General features: G+C 42.4%; 1 protein-coding gene across 3 annotated transcripts in view; it reads left to right on the top strand.

Moving 5' to 3' along the window:
* The first annotated feature begins 1,804 nt into the window (after positions 1-1,804).
* Positions 1,805-22,750, top strand: part of LOC125981875 (protein phosphatase 3 catalytic subunit alpha) — a 28,986-nt gene continuing 8,040 nt past the window's right edge. Inside the window, exons 1-7 of one of the 3 annotated variants that reach the window (XM_049741924.2) lie at positions 1,805-2,215; positions 12,853-13,053; positions 15,293-15,417; positions 16,612-16,723; positions 17,752-17,897; positions 19,672-19,811; positions 21,851-21,928. In XM_049741924.2, coding sequence (XP_049597881.1) covers positions 2,173-2,215; positions 12,853-13,053; positions 15,293-15,417; positions 16,612-16,723; positions 17,752-17,897; positions 19,672-19,811; positions 21,851-21,928 — 845 coding nt within the window. In that variant the 5' untranslated portion in view covers positions 1,805-2,172. Of the gene's footprint in view, positions 2,216-2,510; positions 2,751-12,852; positions 13,054-15,292; positions 15,418-16,611; positions 16,724-17,751; positions 17,898-19,671; positions 19,812-21,850; positions 21,929-22,750 lie in introns of those variants that run through there. The other 2 variants (XM_049741943.2, XM_049741934.2) reach the window with 2 other exon arrangements.

The raw sequence follows: 22,750 nt of genomic DNA on the forward strand, positions 1-22,750 counted from the left end.
AATGAGCCATGCATGACTGTCACCTTGTTCAAACAATAAAACTAACACAATGCATGAACTGCAGTGTGACTTCTGCTGTTGTCTTTGCGAGCGGGGTTCAGATATGCGTCATCATGAATATACACGATAAGTCAGGTGGGTTCAGACGTCCGCAGTGGAGGCTCTGCCGAACCCCTGAGACCGACTCACCAAACCCCTAGGGTTCGATCGAACCCAGGTTAAGAACCACTGCTCCAAATGTTCCTACAAGTAAACTAAGAGGCTCGTTGGGGGCCCCTGGCCACTGGATGAGTCCCAAAAATCATGAGCATTTTATTAACACATTAAAAATAATAAAGAAGTGAAAGAAGTGACCAATATCCAAATTGTGTACAAGTGCAACATTTGTATTAATAGTAGTGCAGCAGAGGTGACACCAAGGTTGGGAAGGGGTTGCCCAAATCAATACATTACACAGTATGTATTTTTTTAAAGTGTATTTATCCATCCACCCATTTTCTATACCGCTTGTCCCCACGGGGTCACGGGCGTGCCGGAGCCTATCCCAGGAGTCATCGGGCAGCGAATCGCAAGGCACACAGAAACGGACAACCATCCGCACTCGCACTCACACCTAGGGGCAATTTGGAGTGCTCAATCGACCCATCAAAGATGTTTTTGGGATGTGGGAGGTAACCGAAGTGCCCAGAGAATACCCACGTGGGCACGGGGAGAACATGCAAACTGCCCACAGGGAGGGCCAGAGGTGGCATCGAACCTGCACACTCCTAACTGTGAGGCGGCCGTGCTAACCAGTGCGTCACCGTGCCACCCCAAATTTATTTATTTATTTATTTATTTATTTATTTATTTATTTAATATATAGCAGAAATTGGATCAACATTCCTACTTCCTCTTTTTTTTTTTTTTTTTTACAAGTGTGCTCTTTTGGCCATTTTGGCTATTCAGGCGAAAGATTCCTGAATTCAACATTATCTTCCGCGTAACTCCCGATCAATCACTATGCCATCTAATCCGCAGATTTTTTTCAATCCAGCACAATACATTTTATATAGCGCTTTCAGTTTCCATTGTGGGGAATATGACGCAACACGTCTCCTCTTTGTCGAGAGGGGAGACCAGACTGCTCGCTCGGACGCGCTGTAAACCAACACACCCTCAGACGCAGCCATGTCAAAAATTTAAAGCAGATGCAATGCCAGATGTAATATAATGCTCTATTATTTTAAAAAAAATGTAATGGACTATGGTGACCTGCAGACTTTCGGAAAAATCAATGCCGCCCCTTGTTGCTATGGAAACCCGGCAGCGCCGTCCTGGTGGTGCTCAAGACCTACATTGAAGTGTATATTTATACACCATGTTATTTATTATTTTTCAGGAAGATGGTGGAACAGTCAGTGGCACACACATTCATTTGATGTGCAATAAATACTGTCTAGTAAATGCAGTGCGGTGGAACATCATTATATAAATGCATTGCGGTGCAACATCATTATATATATATATATATATATATATATATATATATATATATATATATATATATATATATATATATATATATATATATATATATATATATATATATATATATATATATATATATATATATATGGCAAAATACTTGAAAACCTGTCATGCACTCTTCAGATTATTAAAACACAGTCGTCCGACCTTTGTGTGAGGGGAAACCCTGTACTGTAGTGCAAACCTCCACAGGATGGCAGTAATTGACCGAGTGCGCGTGTGTCTATGCACGTACTCCAGCTTGAGCGTGAATATGCGTGGGAGTTCCTTCTCTCGCCATACCGACCAGCTGCTCATCATTTGCTTTGCGGGGGTGTCATTGAGAGGTAGAGCCGGGGTTTCTTATTGTTGGCGAGAACCTGCAGTCAACTCCACTCTCACCCATCTCTCAGCTTCACCAAAACAAATCTGGGATTCAAGCATGCCTCCGTCTCCCCGGCCGCCAAATGTCAGCTGATTTCCCCCGACTGACAGAGGACGGAGATTCCGTCGAGTGATGCCACTGCGACAGCCCGCAACCGCGCGTATCGTCGACACCCGCAGCAGAAAGACCAGACAAGACCACAGTGTGTGACAGAAGATCAGAGAGCGGCCCCCCGCACCCCCTGCACACACAGTCCCCCCTCGCTTCTGACCCCCAGGATGTCCGGCAGCAACGCAAGTCTCGCGGAGCGGCTGATCAAATGTAGGCAATGATGCACGGCCAGTGACGGCAAATGTACATTGTGTGCACACCGATTCAGCGCTGATCACTCCCCTCGCCGTTTCTTTCTCATATGTCTGTCTCGTGTTCATCTCTGCTTGTTATCTTAGCACCTATCACTCAATAAAGTCACCGTGCATGTGCCTGCCTCTCAACCTTTTTGGGGAGGGCGGGAGATGAGAAGTGGTGGGTGGGGAGTTGGAGAGGGGGGGGGGGGGGGTATCCGGCTCCATACGACACCATCAGGGTCTTCCCCTCGTTATTCTATTAGAATTCACTCCTGAGCGAGGCAATACCCCATTTTCCAAAGGGGGAGGAGGGGCGGGTTGAAATGCACGGGCTCCGTGTACGCGCACTACTCCTAGCGGTGGTTGGCTGTTACTGAATAATACTCTCCAGAGTCACCCACGGAGTGATAGAGGGAGGCACAAGGCAGCGAGTGGGAGAGAGAAATGAGCGTCCTGTTTCAATGAACCGAAAAGCAGTGTGACGATGACAGCGAAAGGCAGACATAAAGGTAAAAGCAAAGACTGTCCTTGCGTGTGTTAAATGTGGCCACGGGGATGATGTTGCGACGAGAAGAGAGAGGGAGAAAAGGATGCTGCTACGGGGGGCATTTTACAACATTTCTGCTTATTATATACTGTAATTTAATGTGCACGTCTTGTTCATGCGTGTGCACGAGTCTGTTTATTCCAAAGGCATGGCCTACATTGGCGTTCTAGTTTTATTTTTAGACACAGTCAGGTGATCGATTGCTTAGAAACGCTAGGTTACCCACAGTAAAAAGTTTTCCAGCTCAAGTGTGCAGCATCCTTTCGTGTTTTTGCGCCTATAAGCTCGACATCCCCAGCGTGGCCCTTTAAATCTCCCCACTGTCCTCTTTTCCTCGAGGCCTGCGCGTTCGAGAGTGGTTGCGTTTGTTGCCGCTACTCCAGCCTCTTCCTTAGCTTCCCTCATGTTTCCCTGACGGTCAAATGAGAGACAAAATGGAGTGAGAGGATGTGCTGGGCTGCAGATGAGAGAGCCCGTCGCCCGCCGCCAAGATGACGATGGCGATTCGTGCCGCACTAATTGTGTTATTGCATCATTGGATTATGGAATATTTAATGTGTTGATGACAGGAGAGGGTGTGTTTGTGCTTTACGCGTGGCTGGATATAGGAAGGATGGCTTTGCACGGATTGTCGTGCGCATGTAACCACCACTACGGCTGACATGTTACACACGCACGCACGCACGCACGCAGCCTCTCTGTCTCATACGACGATGCTTGGTCGACCCACTCGTAATAAAGTCATAAGGTCTCTCTGCCGGAAGAAGCTGATCTGACAGCTGGACGCGTCGCCCGGGCATGCCCCGGTATTCCGTGCGTGCGTCGTACTCAGAAGGAGGGGAGCGGGGAGGGAAAAGGCTTGCATTCTTTGCACGTAGACTTTTGGACGATATGAGCATGCACTTCCTCACCGTGTGCGTGAATTTCTACACGGAACATTTGCGCATGTGCACGGGCTTTGCTGGTATAGCATGGATTCCCTGAAATCGTTGATAATATTGAATGTCCCCGCCAGCAGCACTGTGGATGAGTGGTTGCCTCACAGAAAGCTGTTATTCTGCCTTTTTCATTAAGCGGGTGGAACAGTCAGTTGCACACACTTTAATTTGATTTGCAATAAATACTGCACAGTAAATGCATTGCAGTGCAAATAATTATTTAGCCTGACTCGCTACTCATTTCTTGCGGCAAAATATGCTGGTATATCTGGATTCCCTGAACTAGCTGATAATATTGAATGACCCCCCCCCCCCCCCTAACTGATAACTGAAGATCAAAAAATGTCCATAGGTGTGCATGTGAGTATGAATAATCGTTTGTCGATTTGTGCCTTGGGCTTGGCTGGCTACCAGTTTGGGGTCTACCACGCATCACAGAACTCAGGAATGTGTGGAAACAGGACATAATTGCGTACAAAGTAAAGTTCTTGTCTGTACTTAAAGATGTGTGTCAGTTCAGGGTGTACCTTGAGCTCAACAAGCGTCAGACTCCAGCATCTAGTGTGGTATCGAAAATTGACGGATAGATGGATGGTTGTTTGTTTCCTCCTCTCCTTAACTGAGTCCCCTTCCCACATACCATCATAACTCTCCCTCTGTGTTGTAAACATCTGGGCCACCAGAGCTCAGCTGCCTCCACATCAGAGCAATTGTGCAGCATATACTCTAATGCATTAGCCGTAATAATGCACACACGCACGCACGCACGAACGCACGCACGCACACACACACACACACACACACGCACACACACACACACGCACACGCACACACACACACACAACTCCACAAAGCTATTCATCACACCTGGTGAGAATGATTTAATGTGTTTGTGCTGAATGGGGATGGCGACATCAGTCACACAGACAGCACTGTCGGTTAGACTGAGCCGGGTAGTTCCCATATTATGGATTTTAGTGCTGTTTGTCAGATAGAAGTGCGTGGAGATTGAGCCAAAGGACAAAACATACCCGCAGGAATGGACAGAAAGTGTGGGGGCGAGGTGAGAGCGCGAGAGAGAGGAGACTGCGTGAAAAGGCCACACAGGAGTCTTGCTGGAGCAAGGCACGGCAAAAGGATTGATCACTCGTGTCTTTCTGAATCACATACCGTAAAAATGACAATTTCCTCTGATTGCGCATGTGAGTACCCAGAAATACTATTGCAGAGCCAAATGCTATGTAGTTCGTAAAGTTGGCTCGTATATGAGCACAATGTTTTCAATCTCAGTTCCAGCCTTCCTCTTTGGAGCTGTGAGTGTGCATGAATGCCCGGCAATTGACTCACTAGTCCAGGGTTTACCCCACTTCACTCCCAAATTCAGCTGGGATACACTGGAACTCACCCGCAATCATAATGAGGGCAAGTGCTATATAACAGGGATAGGTGGTCCGCGGTCCTCTAGTGATCCGTGGTGGTATTGGGTAGTCTGTGAAATTGGAAATGGAAAATAATTGTAACACTTAAAAAATTAAATTCGTTATTTAGATCTGATTTATAGTTTTGTGAATCATTTACCCATCCAAATGATGTTGAATGTAGCTGAGATTCCCAATAATAATATAAATAGCCTGTATACGTAGGTCTATCCTCCTTTGGGGCAAAATGGACTAATATTCCGCCAAAGCAGTGGTCCCCAAGTTGCTTCTAGGTTATAATGGTGGCCCCTTGAACAAAACCAGTTGAAAACCCCTGCTATCTAAAATTATTAAGACCACATCATATCATATGAATCCCCAAGTGTCATGGTGAATACTATTATCATCAATTGCATTTTTTTTCCACAGAATCTGAAAAGGAAAATTAACCAATTTAATTATTTAGACAATTTCATTTGCACATTTAGTTATTTGACTTAGTTAAAATCATACAAAAAATGGTGACACTTATAATATTGCTTGTATTGCTATAGAATAACAGAATAAAATGAGACCACATTGCAACTGCACTGAGTCAGTTAATTCATGGTTGTGTGTAAACAAAACTGAATCAGCAACATGGCACGTACTGTACAAGCATCCCTAGACACCGGCTAATAGTATGAGCAAATACTCCATACATGGTGGCTCGTAGCAAGCATGGCGAAACAACTCAGCGCTGATGAAGCCTGTTGGTTGAAAAAACAAATCTGTTCTTCTCCATTATGTCTTTAGTTGCAAAAGGATCCTGCTGAAAGCTGCAAAGACTGATGATGCTTTCATAAAATGTGGGCATTGCTGTTGAAACTCAACCTGAGCAAGCTTTATCAAATAATAGCATCACTCTGTTGTGTCATTTTATGAATACTGCTCGATAAATGCGGGGACCCACCTGTATTGTATCCATTTCTTATCAGTGTAAACAGAAAACCCAGTATAAACAAGCTGTTTTATGGCATCGCATTCAAATAAGTGTGGTCACACCGGGCTCTGTTGATGCGATGCCTACAAGAGAGATAAGAAGGCGCTAGGATGGGAGAGAAAACCAAATGGGAATGTTTTATGCCTCCATGAGCATAGGCTATTCATTGTCTGTGGCAAAGCTACATTTCACTGGAATGCCCTCCAAAAGACTTTTGTTACAGTGCACATTTTGGTTTGTAAGCACAACTGTAGTTGGCAGTGTGAGTCATAGCTGCATTTCATTTCGCTGTACAAGAGTTGCAGCCGTGGCTGTCTGGTTGTCTGACTCAAGGATCTGGCTTAGCGTGGCACATTGATGATCTTCACTGATAATCGACAAATTATGAACAAGAAAATAAATATAAATGAATCAAGAACATATGAACATTATTTGGGGTTTGTTTGGTTAATTCTGAACATATTCAAGTTATATGGGAGCGCACACACATGTGCAACCACACTATCTCAGCTTTTTATTTCTAATTTCTCTCAAAAAATTGCATTGTATTGGCCACATTTATGGTGGAAAACGTTTTGCAAGGATCTCATTTTTCTTCCGTCACAAAAAGATGCCATTTTAAGAGGCGTGTGTAGACTTTTTTACTCAAATGTGATTGTTTCAATTTCATTTCTTAGCCATGCCACCCAATTGCCCGGCCAATTGTTCAAAGGACTCAATCATAACTGCCCCATATCCAGGGGTACACATAAAAACTTTAGTCTGATTCTCAAAGGAGCACCAGAGACTGTTGCTTGATGCTAATTTTTGCCCCGAACCCACTGACCTCACTGGATGAACTTAAAGAAGTCAACTATATGAAGTTTAGTATGTACATTAAAGCATATGAGATGAACATTTTTAGGCATGTATTTTTATCAACCAGCCTTGAAAGACATATTTGGACAGACTGTTGTAGCTTCTGCACCGGGACACCCATATTTACCTCTTTGGCGGAACCTTTCACTCGGCCACCGTAATTGTGTGACATGGGCTTACGGCTCAGCTCAAATAAAATAAGAAAGGCCCAAGAGTACTGCACGGTTGTTTGAATGCATTTAATTTACGACTTTCAAAAAATTGTTCATTTCATTAAAGTTTATACTAGTACATTGCAATGTATCAGTTGATCAAAGCTTGCTCATAATTGCACACATGCATGCATGCATTCATGCATGCACAAACCACCACTTCTGGCATAGCTTGGGGCACTCTGGCGATATTTCCTTTTAGTGCAACATGCTGTCCTATTCCCTCATGGTCGTCCCAAGGCCTTGTGGGAACTGCATTTAGGAGCATAAATCTGTTAGGTTTGCATGTTGTCACGAGAAACAGGGGTCACACCTTGACAGGTATGTGTGTGCCTCGTGGAGAGGGTGGCAGGGCACTGTCTATTTATAGGGAAGGCACTCCACAGAGAAAGAGAGAGAGGGAAGCAGAGAGTGAGGGAGGTGTCGTCTAATGAGGGCAGGCTGTTATGGGATGAACTGTTGTTTTTGTGTGCGTGTGCACGTTTGTGTATGTGTGAGTGTGTGCGTGAGGATACACAGATGGCTCTCAACGTGTGTAGTGTGCTGAATGACAAACGTAACTTTGCTTGTTTCCCTACCACAATCATCACCTTCAAATACCCATGGTCCTGTCAGCTGATCTGGGCCAAAGATGGTGAATAAATACACACATGCGCACACACACACACACACACACACACACAGATGCACACACTCACACAAAGACACTATTAACAGTCACATAGTTCCCCCTTCAATTTTCATACACTCCAGCTTTTGCTCCACTCCCATTTGTAATAGCTTCGTCTCATGCTTTCATCTGCCACTTCTTCCCATTGGAATTTTTCATGCAGAGGAACAGAATATAGTTTTTTAGAAGGTGTGTGTTTGGGTGTCTGTATGAGATGAAAGCAACTTACATGTAATGTCTTACATTCTGACACTTACTTTTCATTGTGCTCGATGTGCACATCCGTCCGTCCCACACGGAGACGAACAACCATCCGCACTCCCACTTACACCTATGGGCAATTTAGAGTGCTCTATTGGCCTACCAAGCATGTTTTTGGGATGTGGGAGGACACTGGAGGAACCGGAGAAAACCCACGCAGGCACGAGATGAACATGCAAACTCCACACTGGGATGGCCGGAGGTGGAATCGAACCCACACCCTCCGAACTGTGAGGCGGATGTGCTAACCAGTGCGCCACCGTTCCACCCATATTAGGCACGATGTTGCACAATTATAACAACCACTTGCTTTTATACCTCTCTTCCATTTACTAAACACAAAATTTAGAACTAGAACAGATGACAAGACAGTTTCTGTTCTCACTTGTTGTCTCTTCCTGCTGCAGCAGCCCTGCTACTTGCCGATAGTGCTCTGTGACGTTGGAACTAATGAAACATCCCTCTAATTGATTTGAGCCATTATAAATAGTAGGAAAGTGGATTCTGATCAAATTCTGCTCCAGTTAGGGTATTTGACCAGCTCAAACAAATTTAGGGGCTTTGTTTGAAAGCCGTGTCATGGACTCGTCCTCGCTGCTCTGTGCTGTTTAGATTTTTGGCTGAGCCGGCAGCTTTGTCACTCAGGAGATTCCAGACAGTTCAGCTGTGGAGAGTGAATCAGAGGACATACAGAACACAGTCGGACGTATGGATGTATGAATGAAAATATTCACACTCAAGTAGACTCAAAAAGTAGCTCCAAGTCATCTCTTTTGTCAATGCGTAAGAGTAGGAGACAAATATTCCCATTTGACAGGGAAATCATCTTTGTTTATAAAATCGACAAATATTTTAACACTCATTGGGACTTCAAATCCCATACAGGAGTTGGATAAATGAAGGTTTTGTGGTGATATGTTGTATTCTAAGGCAGTTTGTCAACGGGCCTTCAACATCATTCTAATAGGAATATAATTTGCCATTTTGTATGCACAATGATCGAAATAACTATCAGTATTCTTAGAGATGGTTTTAGACGCACTCACCACTCGGCAGACCAGCTAACCACTAGTGCACCGTGCCTTCTACAAAATATCTCTGCTATAATTCCTGTCAAGTATTTTAACTGCAGCACCTCCAGTCTTTCACAGTTTATATGTTTTGCCAACACAATCTGTTGCCGCACCCTGAAGACAGGGACCTGTACTCGGGTTCGTTTCAAGCATTAAATATTGATTTTAAGTCTGTGAATAAAGTATAGTTAGGCTGCCTGCCTGCCTCAAGGACATCTAAGACAAGCTAGCCCTTCTTCATGCCATTGCTTGCATGACAGAAAATGTTTTTAGGCTGGTTCACAAACTTTACAGACCAGGATCCCCCAGACAAAAAAATGATGCTATTTCATTGTTTAAGTGCAGCAATGAAATGATTTTGGTAAAGAACTATTGACAAAGGATGTTGCTCTAACGAGCGCAAATAATGCGTGACGGTTAAATGCCGTTTGCGCCTCTTTTCCCTCTCGATTGCACAGATGGCAAAGTATAAATGCAGGCTTTGCACCAAGAACATGGTTGAATGATGGCAGTTAGGAAAATCAAAATGCATTTGTTAAACTGCTGACTCAACTTGTTTTGATCTGCCGCTTTCCGTTTTTTTATTTCATTTTAGTTTCTTTTTCTCATTCCGTTTTTTTTATTCTCGTCAATGTAATGTCACATTGTGTTGAGTGCCAAGAAAGGCACCTTCTAATAAAATACATTAGGCTTCGTTGCTAAAAGAGGCGCAGAGCAGCAGCAATTTTACACCAGCTCTCTGTAAAGCTCTTTTGCGCCCCTAAAACTGTGTGGCTATTAGTGCTGTATCCGTAAATTAGACGTTTATCAATTAGGCTCATTTGCATATAGGTGGGCAATTTCCCCGCCAATTACTGTACCTCATTTAAATACGCGTAAACCACCGGTGCACCGAGAAGCATTCTGCCTGGCGTTCGTGACACATTTCACCATCTGCGTGTGCTATCTTTTTGCGTCATTTTTACCGATTAGCGCCACGCAAAAGCGACACAATCCTTTGGTGAATTCGGCCCCATCTGATTATAAATCAATTCATTTGGGGTTCATTTAGATGAAGGTGTCCACTTTCCATCTGACCAAATGTAAATGTAATCACCATACAATTGCACTAGTTGTCCCTGCACACGGTGCTTTACTCATTTCCTACTTGCCAAATATGCATTGTATCTGTGTGGTTTGGCAAGAGGAACAACCTTGAGCTTCAAATTCTATTGTCTTTTTGAACTGAAATAAAAAGGACTTTGAAAAGGTCAGCTGTTGGTCGAAAAGGACATTAAAGCTACATTTATATTATTGGTCCTGAGTTCATTTTTCTGCCAATGGTTTTTCCAAGTATTGTTTCTCTTCCAGAGCTGTGTCTCTGCTGCTCTTGACACTCTCATACCTGCCCTATTTTCTCAAAGGGCTCTACATTTATGACTTGCACGCATGCACACACACACACACACGCACACACACACACATACACACACACACATACACACCCACACACACAAGCCTTAGTTTTGCCTTAACGCAGGAACATGCACGTGTTGAGTTCATGTACTGTTCACTAGTATGTGTACTAGCTTGTGTTCCCTGGTTGCACTTGAACAGTACAGCAACAGTACATTACTGGGCTATGAAGCTGAGTCACAAAGTGACCACAGCTTGTTCTCTTGTTTTTCAGAACTAACACTGAAGTCACACGGATGAGTAACTTATATTCTTGTGTTTTCTCTGAAAGCATGGTGTGGGCAAAGTTTTGTTTTTTTGAATATTAATCATTCACGACCTGAAAGGCAAAGATGGTTTTAGCACTTGGTGTGAAGTGACAGAAAGCAGACGCTGCAGTTTGGAAGCCGCTGGTGTCCTGGGTTGTGTCAGGGTACTTTGGTGTGTTCGTGTGTTGTTGTCACTCTTAAGGTGACGTAATGGCCTACTAATTGAGACTTGAAGTGGAATTAAGTGCGAGCGAATGCGTCTTATTGCACAGTACTTACATGACTACATCTCAACTTATTTCCACCGTCAAAACTAGGGTAAGACCAATTACACAAATCAACAGCAAATTTTATTTCAAAGTGGTATGTATTCCAAAACGTATTTTGTCCCTGATTTAAAAATGTCTTTTCTATTTTTAACTACATCAAGTTTTAGAGATATTTTTTTTTTTTTTTTAAGTTTGATCGATTATGAAAAGCTTGTGCAATGTACATTTTACCAGTACTTGTAAATTAGACCAAGACGTTTCAGAAAAAAAATCCACCGTTGCTGAACCAAACCGTAATTCATAAATACAACTAAATATATTTCATTTTACATTGTTGATATATGTTTTTTTATAGCCCTGTCAAAGGTGTGTAGCCCCAGTTAAGCCCTCGAGCATTGTATTTGATTTTCTAAAATATATTTAGGAATTATGTTCTCATCACCCTATGTCTCAATAATAATATCTGTATCTGAGTTTAGAGTTTGGAGTTGAAGCATCATCGCGTTTTCTTCACTCCTCCAAGCACGCGGCCCATTTTGATGACACAAAATTGTCACAAACAAACAAACAAATGATTGTTTGTGGCAGGGTTGCCAAATCGTCGTTCCCCGCCTAATATAGCCTCTTTTACAATGTGTTTAGTGTGGGTTTATTTTCAAGTCTAAGAAGACAAACCTGGCACCCTCGAACGAAAATCTACTGCCCTTCAAACCGTTCATTGGCCCCAGAATGAGTGTGTTCACAAAAACGTTCAAAAAGGAAAGATGTGCTACGTTCATCATGTTCACCAAAAATATGAACGAGTTCATGAACTTTCGTTCACTGAATGCGGTCAGGTACAACACTGCAGAGGAGATTGTTGAATGTTCACCGCGCCAAAATGAGAGAGAGGCTCGGCAATCGAGAAGAGGGAGGAATAAACAGACGGGGCAAGAGTAGTGCAAAACAGAGACAAAGTGGCAGAGTGTGTAATGTGTGTATGTGTGTGTATGGCGTGAAAGGCCTACTTTTAGCATGTGATCTAGGCCATTATCTGTGTTAGCACTGGTGGGGCTCGAACAGGCTCAGTGGATTATTTTATTCCATATGATCTCATGTGTGTTCATATGTCCCTTACAATAATCAGCCAGTCACGAAAACCTCGCTGTTCCATACTACATGTTGTACGGCTGCACCCAATACACTTCTGCCTTTTGTTCCTCATCACTGGGTTTGTGCACTCTAGTGTGTGATTACGATGTTTTCAACGTGCCTTGTTTTTGTGTATGTGACTCCTCACGTGCAGCTGTGCACTCTCGCTGTATCACCCCCATTGTCAGTCACCCCCCACCCCCATGCTCGAACAGCGGCCTGAGGGCCTTCATTATGTAAGAAAGACATTACTGCAGAAAAGAGGCGGGAGACATTACTGCGGAACAGAGGCAGGCAACCCTGATAACCGTGGCAGCCACTGCTTCATTATTGTACGCCTTAGCCTTCATAACCCAGGCAGAGTCAAAGCATGCAGCTCCATAATGGAGAGCACAGAGGACTTACAATGTTAGAAGGGGAGTTTTTTGAAGGAAAAATCAATTAATCGTGCTCTTCTCCCCTCACTATCTATGCACGCCAGCTCGCTTTTCACATGTTAAAGCCCTTTATTTTTAGCCGCACACCTATTCAAATTATCTCTCTTCTCAGCGGTCCCCTTCCCTCTGGCCCATCGGCTGACCATGAAAGAAGTGTTCGACGCCGAGGGCCGACCAAGGGTGGACCTGCTCAAAGCTCACCTCACCAAGGAGGGCCGGCTGGAGGAGGCGGTGGCCCTGCGCATCATCGACGAGGGTGCCGCCATCCTGCGCCAGGAGCGCACCATGTTGGACATTGAGGCACCAGTAACAGGTATTTGGATTGATGTACAGTACGGTAAATTGATCTCTCTCAAAAATATTTAACTATACCAAACAAATGCAAGTGACTTCCTTTGAGCTGAAAGTCACAATAGGTTCATATATATTTACAAGCTCCTGTATGTATGGGGAGGGGGACAAAAAGCGGTAATTGAATACGTCAGATGTTCACTGATGCATATTAAAATCTACAAAGTAATAGCATGAGGAAACCAACAGTCATCTTGGAGTCATTATAATTTCTGAATTTTGAAAACATCATTATCTTCCAATTCCAATTTAGCAGTTCCCATCCATGTTGTTGAGTGAGGGCCCAGACAGCAAAGGACAGTTCGAAACACAAAGCCGTAGCGCATAGGGTAGAAACCCCCCCAATTATGTAATAACCACGATAGCATTCATTGATTCCTTAATCTGCCATGTGTATCTGCTTGTTCGTTCGCACATGGATGGGAGATACAATCGGTGTATTATACGCCTCACAATGTCTGCATGTATTTCCTTAACTGGGAAACAGTACAAAGCAAGGAGGTGGATGAATTGAGATCGATGGAGAGCAAAATGGAAAACAGGTTTCTGAGACGAGACAATCATACTCAAACCCATCCAAACGATTGACGATGTGTGTGTGTGTGTGCGTGTGTGTGTGTGTGTGTGCGCGTGTATTTATGCAAATTGAAATGATGAGACAGATCTGTGTGGGATGTTCGAGTGCAGGAACACGACTCAGCTTTCACAGGTACTAACCTCGGGGGACAACGAAAGATAGGCAGATGCAGAGATGGTTGAATAGAAGGTGTTTAGTGCAGAGGTTTTTCAACCTGCGGCTTCAGGCCTAGAAATATTGATCTGCTATTTAATGTTCTTCTACAGCTAAGCAATCTGACTCAGAAGAACATTCCTCAAAAGACTTTTGTCTGAGCCAGAGAAAGTGATGAGTAATTTACAGAAAGAGCTAAGACAACTTTGTCCTGGTTTACACACATGAAATTAAGTAGAAAACAATGTCTCTTCAGAAACGCTCTCAAGGAGAATAGCAAAAATTTATAAACCTTCTAAAAACAAAAAAAAAAAGGGCGTTCGGCAAAGTCCACCTGCATATAGTCCAGAAATACAAGAAACATTTTGGGCTTGTATTTTTTGAAGCCCAACTTGGGTCTTGTAAGAATTCTGAATAATTCCCAGTTCTAATTATGGCGCAGTATCATAAGCCTGCAAGAAAGCTGAAGATGAAGAGGATTTTCATCTAAATGATACATCTAATCAACAAAAGAATGGATTTGCAAGAAGAAGAAAAAATAGAATGGCCCAGCCAGGGCCTGTTCCCACAGTAAATGCAATGTGTGTGTGTGTGTGTGTGGGGGGGGGGGGATCTGACCTGCGGAGGAGATTTGCAATGCGTGAGCAAGGAAAGATAGACAGCTAATGCAAGATGTGGCACACTGATAGACTTCCACCCATGATGACTCGCACTTCTGTGCACACTCACACACTATTATTTAATCATTACCAAACTGTCTTCACTGTGTTCATCGATGTGAGTGATGTATAGTAACAGGCAATGGCAGTAAATGCGCTTCCATTAAATGGCAGAAGTTACACTCAATCTGTGTGTGTACATTGAGATGAGACAAGATCGCCATTATTTCAGTAACAAGTTTTTTGGGGTGACATTTCTGTTTGGTGTTGTGCTGTGAAATTTTCCTTGGGCTTGTTTACACTGGCGTTTTGTACGATGCAAATGTCCGGTCCAATTTGACTCATGTTATTTTCAATTTCCTGTTCAATTGAAAACAGGATACAAAAATGACAGAGACAAAAAGATTGCGACTAGATGAAGGGACAGACAAATATCAGCAGTCAGACAGATGCAGCAGATCGAGAGTAAAGCAGCTGCAGAGGGGAACTTCGCAAAGTGAAAACAGATCGTGAGAGAGGCGGATGGGAAGTTGCATGCCGGCAGATCATAAGGTCCTCAAGTCTTTGATAATGTGACAGCTTCAAACAAGAAGGCTCATTTGAGGTGGTACACTTCACATGAATATGAAATGGAAAATCCATATTTGAGGAAAAGGAAACAGGTGCACTGACTGACGATATCAATGTAACATCAAGAGTCACTTTTAACACGAATCTCTGACACAAAAGGGTTCTTATACAACATACTGTAGAGCATTTTTTCATGAAAATAGACATACAACCACCATGACGCTATGTACTCATTGTCACAGTGTGTGGTGACATCCATGGCCAGTTTTTCGACCTGATGAAGTTGTTTGAAGTGGGAGGTTCACCAGCCAACACGCGCTACCTCTTCCTGGGGGACTATGTGGACAGAGGCTATTTCAGTATTGAGGTAAGAATGACCGAGCCCGACTGCAAATAGTGAAAAAATGAACGCTCCCCTTAAAGTGATTCTAATTGTATATATATCGTATAGTTTCAACTTTAAATATAACACAAACTATGATGATAGTGATATACGTACTTGTTCATCGACATGTCTCAAAAAACACCTCGTGAATGCATGCAAACGTTTTTGTGATATTGGCGAAGTTTTTCGAAATGTCTATTTCCATTACGGGTTTGCTATTGCGCAATTTGCATTTTGAGCATTTCTGAGGGCAATGGAAACCCACCTGCACAAACTCAACTCACTTATAAAGCCACCAACCAATGAAGACGTTCCAGTCTTTTTCCATCACATTGTGCAGTCTACCACAAATTCCAGTTTTCTGCCTTCTAATATAAATTTACTGTGTATCATCATCATAAATAAAGAACCTGAGATTAATGCTGAATTTACACGTCTGGTACGCTCATTGAGATTTTGCGCCAAAAAGGATAGGAAACGATTGGATTTATCTCTGGACAATAGCTGCAAGCGAATGAAGGCATTTCTGTGATCACATTGTCTGGCTGAAGTGAACCGTGAGGAACTGTGAGTGTTATGTCACTGACAGTTTGGAGGGAAGTGAGCAATATTTAGTCCACCTTTGTTACACTCGTCAAGGGCAGCTCGATCTAATGTAGAGCACTTACTTTGAGCATATCAACTGGGACAATATCATTTTGGATTCAATTTATTCCGGTTACATTTGTTCAGTTGCTGTATGATGTCCAAGTCGCAGATGTTTTGTACGGAGGTGGATAAACAGAAAGTTGCATCATGCAACAAATACTCGGGATAAGAATAAGAAAACGGACAACCAATTAGCACAAAACAATGACTGGAATTTTGAAAATGTTGCTTTTGGTGAATGTAGTGAAATTACCTCCACTGTCATCTTTGCATGTTTAGTTCTGGTTTATTGACATGAAAGTATTTCTGTACAGTTTATTTCATAAATTTTGTTCATGACATTAAAATTTCTAGTAATCTTTTATTCTGAAATATTGCCCACTATGAAAAATATTTATGGATTATTGAAGACAAACCTTTGTTCAATTAAACAAGAGTCTATTTACATATCTATACGTCAGTCTAAACTCCTTAGTATCTACCTATCGCTCTTCTCCTAATTCTTTCTTTTCTCCGGTGAACATTTAGTGCGTGCTGTACTTGTGGTCACTGAAAATCCTCTACCCAAAGACACTCTTTCTTCTGCGGGGAAATCATGAATGTAGACATCTGACGGAATATTTCACCTTCAAACAAGAATGTGAGTAACTAATTTATTTCCTCGGAATGTTCATTGCTGTGCAGTGTGACGTCTGAGTTAAAAGTTATTCAATGAAGCAACACATACATCTATCTGCAGTCTTGCATTTTATTGATCAGAGGTTCTGAATTCAAATTTAAAATTTTGTTTTCATGCATCTCTTCACCTTCCCAAAACACACATTTAAGGATAAGTACTCCGAAGATTTAGCAGTGTAGAAGTATTTAGCAGTGTAGAAGTATTTGTTATTGGATTAAGTGTGTTCCATCTCCGCATCCCTCGTTCATGTTCCTAGCTGAGTCCGTCAGCCTTCATTTCCCACAATGCAGTCTTCTCCATCTTTCTTTAATTTCATTCTTCCAGTCCTTTACCATATGGCTTCTGTCCCTACTCTCTGACTCCATTCTGCCTGTGAGTCCTGTCCAAGAGTGGAATGATTAGCGGCAAATTAATTTGGCCTACAATGATTGGCTCAGGGACTTCCTCCTCTGTGTCTGATTGGCCAAGGGATGAGGAAGATAATTTCCCCTGGTGCTCTTGGCGAATGGTGGTCGCCCTCAATTACCATCTGCTACATGCATGTGCGTGGTTTTGTAGTATCTTCTGAAATATGTGTGTGTGTGCGTGTCAGAGAGAGAGAGAGAGAGAGAGAGAGAGAGAGAGAGAGAGAGAGAGAGAGAGAGAGAGAGAGAGAGAGAGAGAGAGAGAGAGAGAGAGAGAGAGAGAGAGAGAGAGAGAGAAGAAAAGAGAGAGTGCTGCTTCATTCTCATATTTGGGTCAGATTTTTACTTCCTGAAAACAGAAGTCAAGTCTTGAAGGCATTGAAAGCGTCTATTGCACCTATGCCATCCTGCTATGTGTTGCATGAATGACCTACTAAGCTAACCAACTACCAGCTTTGATCGCTCTTACTTTCTTTCTCTGAGTCCAATAAGAAGCATACTGCGTGACAAACTGGCCGTTCAAAGCGTGCCCCAAACACATTTGGAGCTTCTCTCAACTTGTGTCCCCAAATGTCCCTCCCGCAGGTAAGATTAAGTATTCGGAGCAGGTGTATGACTCCTGCATGGAGGCGTTTGATTGCCTGCCCCTAGCAGCCCTGATGAACCAGCAGTTCCTCTGCGTGCATGGGGGTCTTTCACCTGAGATCCACACACTGGATGACATCAAAAAGGTACACGCATCCATGACCTCGTTGCACACTTCTCATTCAACTTTGTTTGCATCTACTGCATAGGATTTTGCCATTTTCAAAAATTTCAAGGAATAATATAATTAAGGATGAGTGGATTAGGGCATATTCTCTCATCCGCTTCAGTCAGGCACTCATGCTTGACTGCGCAGATCCTTCCATCAACTTAAGTGTGTCGCTCGTACTTTCCAGACTGGCTGTAGTAAGTTCAACTCCTTGTGAAGGTGAAACATCATATTGTGCATTTTGGGCCCTATTTTTGTGCCCAGTTCTATGTCTGGTCAAACAGTGCACACAGGTAGAGTATTTTTTTCTTTTTGTAGAAGGGCGCACTTTGAAATGGTCGTTTGCGCCGTTGTGGGAGTAAACATAGCCGACCTTATTACCGACCAATTGAAGCATCTCTTCTGATTCCCTTTAAATTCAGCGTAGGTGAGGCGTCCGATCTACAGGGCAGAAGCATAACAGATTTGACGCGCAAATGACCTTCATAAGAAACAGCAAAGAGCTCTCCACCTGTGGGTGATGTAAAGTTTCACACTCTAAAGTGGGCACTTAGAGGACGCCTTCCACCCTTGATCATATGTTTGTGCGTGACAAACTCCCTGCATGCACACGTATATACACATACTAGAAAATAGAGCTCTTTGTGTCATTTTAGCTGCTGATGGCTGGTAATGACTCTACCAGCTAACTTTTCTGACGTGCTGACATACGGAAGGGGTACTGAGGGGGGGGGTGCACACCTGTCACATTTATGCTCACCAACTATCCAACAGCCTTAATGAGTCCGTACTGCAGTATGCCAATGACCAAACATTGACAATATCATATTTATTGACCAAAAAGTGCCAACGAATAATTTTTTCAACCTAACTTTTGATTAAATGCCTGTTCCTCACCCAATACACCCCCAAATTAGTGTTTTCCTCCAATCACTCATGTCGGGAGTAGCTCTGCTGATTCCTCCTGTCTAAGCACCAGCCTCTTCCGAGGCAAATCAGGAAAAAAAAAAATTGCCCTGTCATTCTAGTTACTAGCTCCTATTCGTGCTAAGAAAAAAACCACATTTCCATATTTTCTCTTTTTTTTTTTCCACATCTTCAACTCTATTTTGATGTTTATATAGAACACAGGTGTCAAACCCAAGGCCCGGGGGGCAGATAAGGCCCGCCACATCATTTTATGTGGCCTGCGAAAACAAATTGTGCATCAAATTTGTGTCATTACTAGAATTGCAAATTGTCTTCACTTTTAATAATATCTATTTTTTAAATATTTGACTGGTTTTTACTCATTTGATTTGAAAACGAGTTATTTGTCAGTTTGTTTTGTAGCTTTTACTGTATTTAATATGAGGTGCTCATACATTTATTTGGGTTGACAGTCATAATGGCCCTCCAAAAGAAGCTATGACTACAATGCAGCCCGCGAAAAAAACGAATTTGACACCCCGAATATAGAACATTACATGGTGAAAAAAAATACAACATACCAAACTCCACACATGAGCGTGGAGGTAGAGAGAACACAAACGTCCTCATCTAATGGCAGTGTTTCCATGGTGAATTTTCTGGTGTGACATCCTCTACCTCCTGTGCGGTGGGGGGTTGTGTGATCTGTTTGCTTTTCTTTCCTGTGATTTACATGACATGTTTTGATGCATCTGTTTTTAAGAAAGAAATGTGTTTTTCTCACAGTATTCATGGACAAGACTCATGTCGATGTGTTTTTGTGTGTCAATTGTGTGTCCTAGTTGGACCGATTCAAGGAGCCTCCGGCTTTTGGGCCCATGTGTGACTTGTTGTGGGCAGACCCACTTGAAGATTTTGGCAATGAGAAGACCCAAGAGTACTTTGGACACAACACAGTCAGAGGCTGCTCCTATTTCTATAGGTAAAACCAAATGAACCCTGTACCCCGCAGTCTTCAAAGTACACAGGAAGCGTATGATGCAATCCTACATTATTGTTATGACTTTAATTTAAAAATCAAATATTGCCTATGTTTTATGTGAGCTGGTTTGGGACACTGTGGTGAAGAGAACACAGCGATTCCTCCAATGATCCAAGATCCAATAACTATCACTTGGATTGGCACTGAAGACACAAATGTTGGCCAATTCATGCACACATTGACACACAAAGACACAACGTTATGAGACTTAACACATAAATACAGCGCGCTTGCAAACACATTCACACAGTTCCGTTTCAGCATGAAACGATATCCCACAATCCCAAGGGAAGCCACACGGTTCTGTTGCTATGACGACTGGCTACCACTGTCAGATTCAGAGTGATATTGATACAGTGAGAGAAGGGGGAAGTGCATGATGGTGTTGTGGTGAGGAGAGGAGATAGAAGATGCATTTAAAACTCAAAATTGACAAACGTATCGAGACAAGCTGCACTTTAAAGAAGGATGAAACGCCCTTTCTGTTTGCTGTGGTGTTCCTGGTCTTGTTCATACGGCAGTTTTATTTTCCCAGCACCGACACAGTGATTTTCTTAAAGTCTAGATGCAGAGATAGGCATTTTACTAAAGTTTGCTGACCCGTCATTAACATTTGTCAGTGCCCTGGATACCCGTCCGTCATCGTCAGTCCATCATTTTTTTCAAGCCCAAAAAAATGTAAGTCACTCCGCCATTACGATTTTAGGCGCTTCTGTCATCACTTCTGTCAGTCCATCAAACGTCAGTCACCCCCCAAAAAATAAAAGACCCACAACAGAATGATGTTTATTTTGTTTCCCACCTTGTGTTTTGCAGTGCAGGTTGTTTTGTTTATTTGATATTTCCTACATTACTAAAATTATCCATTTTAAAAATATATATATATTTAGATTACAATTTACAAACTTTGTTCTCTATTAAAAATAGTTACACTGAAACAGCTTCCTATTCAACTGAAATCTCTAGTATTTATGAGGGTTAGGTGTGTGTACGTGTGCGCGCGCGCATGCGTGAGAACACGACATTTCACGAGTGTGCGTGAAAGCATTTTAGTTGTGTGTGTGAAAGCACTTGTGCGTGTGAGAGCATTTCAGTTGTGTATATAAAAGCATTTCACTTGTAAGTATGTGAGTTTTTTTTACTATTGTGTGTTAATGTGTTTTGTTTCATACGTGTGTGTGAATGGTAATTTTGAATTATGTCCCGAACGGCCCCTCATATACCTGCCTTAATTTTAACTCCCGATAGCTACTTTTTAACTCCCACTCGCTTAACTCTAATTTATTTACTTTAACTAAAATCCCTTGTTGCATGTTGCCAGAGGTGCAATCCTAATGAATTAAAGAGCCTCCTAAAACCTAAAATCCAAAAAGATGCCTCGAGCAATATTTTGTCGTCTTCATTTTTGTCTTTGTTTCTTCTTCACGTTTTTCTTCTGCTTTTAGGTCTTCTTTTTGTACTTCATCTTTGTCCTCTTCATTTTCTTCTTCTGTATACTCTTTCCGAAAATAAAAATAGAAATTGAAAATATTCCCTTACAAGTACTTCCCTAGTATTCAAAGATAAGTGTCCGACCTCTTAGCTAAGTTGATTGCGTAGTTCTTGCTATGCTAACTGAGGATTCCTTGGTGTATGCTGCCACCTACTGTACATATACTGTCAATACAGTCTACTCAAGCACACTGATACAACAGACAGGGTGACAGGCGCGGTCCGTCTATGACGGACTGAGAATCCACCTCCGTCAGTGTTCAACCCGTTATTTATGCCTTCAATCTATGACGGAATGCTCACCTCTGTCTCGAATAAGCCATTTTATTGAACATATTGGCAAAGTATCCATGCCTCCAGCAAATTTAAGACTGTTTTGAGCCTCATCCAGGTTTGACATGTTTCTATATATCTGTACCATGGATCTTGAAAATGTTCATCCTACAGTGTTTTATGCTGATTTACTAACTTTCCTTTTCCTATTCCAGTTACCCGGCAGTGTGTGAGTTTTTACAGACCAACAACTTGCTTTCCATCATCAGAGCACATGAAGCACAGGATGCTGGGTAAGCTGACTGTCGAATTCGTTTTTCAGTAGAAAAGATGGATATTTTCTTTTTGGGACAATCAGTCAAATGCAGTAAAGTGTAAAATTCCTAGGCCACCATTGTTCATGGATGTGGCGTTAATCCCTAAAATCAGGCGTGAGGAACCTACAGGCTGTGAGTCATATACGTGTGCTCAAGAGCATCCATCATACAATTCTCAAAACAAAAAGTCAAGCCCAAAAACTATTGTAATAAAAATAACTTATTTAACAGTTGCTTCTTTTTTTTTCTCAATTAATTTAATATGATCCTCACAAGACTTTAAATGGCACCTGATAAGAAAATGTGTGTATCTATTTTAAATCCCCCACTACGTAGACTGATATCTCATAAGATCTCCAGAGATGTCGTCAGATATTTGTGACGTTTCAGACAATTACAGTTGAACTCTCAAATGTACAACCTCATAGGCATTCGACCAGAGATTTCACTGTATTTAGCGTTACCTTATTCACGAGTGAAGATTTATTTATTACGGACTGACCGGTTACGAATATGAAGCGGGAACATCCATAGTCATGTGGAGTTTGTACCCTACATTGAAAAAATAGGGTAGGGTCAAAACATTCTCTCTGACCCATAAATCCCCCGCCTCCAGCATCTGTTAGCTGTGGCAAAAATCCTCTCAATGTAATGCAGCCATTAAGGCTGCACTATTCCACTTGTTGTTGCTGCTGTACTCTGTGCACCCATTAGTATCATTTTAGCTGCCATCAACTGTCCAGTTGGGTCATGGTCCATGAGTCTTAATATATCTGCAATTATACGGGCTTTTTTAAC

The sequence above is a fragment of the Syngnathus scovelli genome, chromosome 1 (assembly GCF_024217435.2).
Source record: "Syngnathus scovelli strain Florida chromosome 1, RoL_Ssco_1.2, whole genome shotgun sequence".
Taxonomy (NCBI): Eukaryota; Metazoa; Chordata; class Actinopteri; order Syngnathiformes; family Syngnathidae; genus Syngnathus; species Syngnathus scovelli.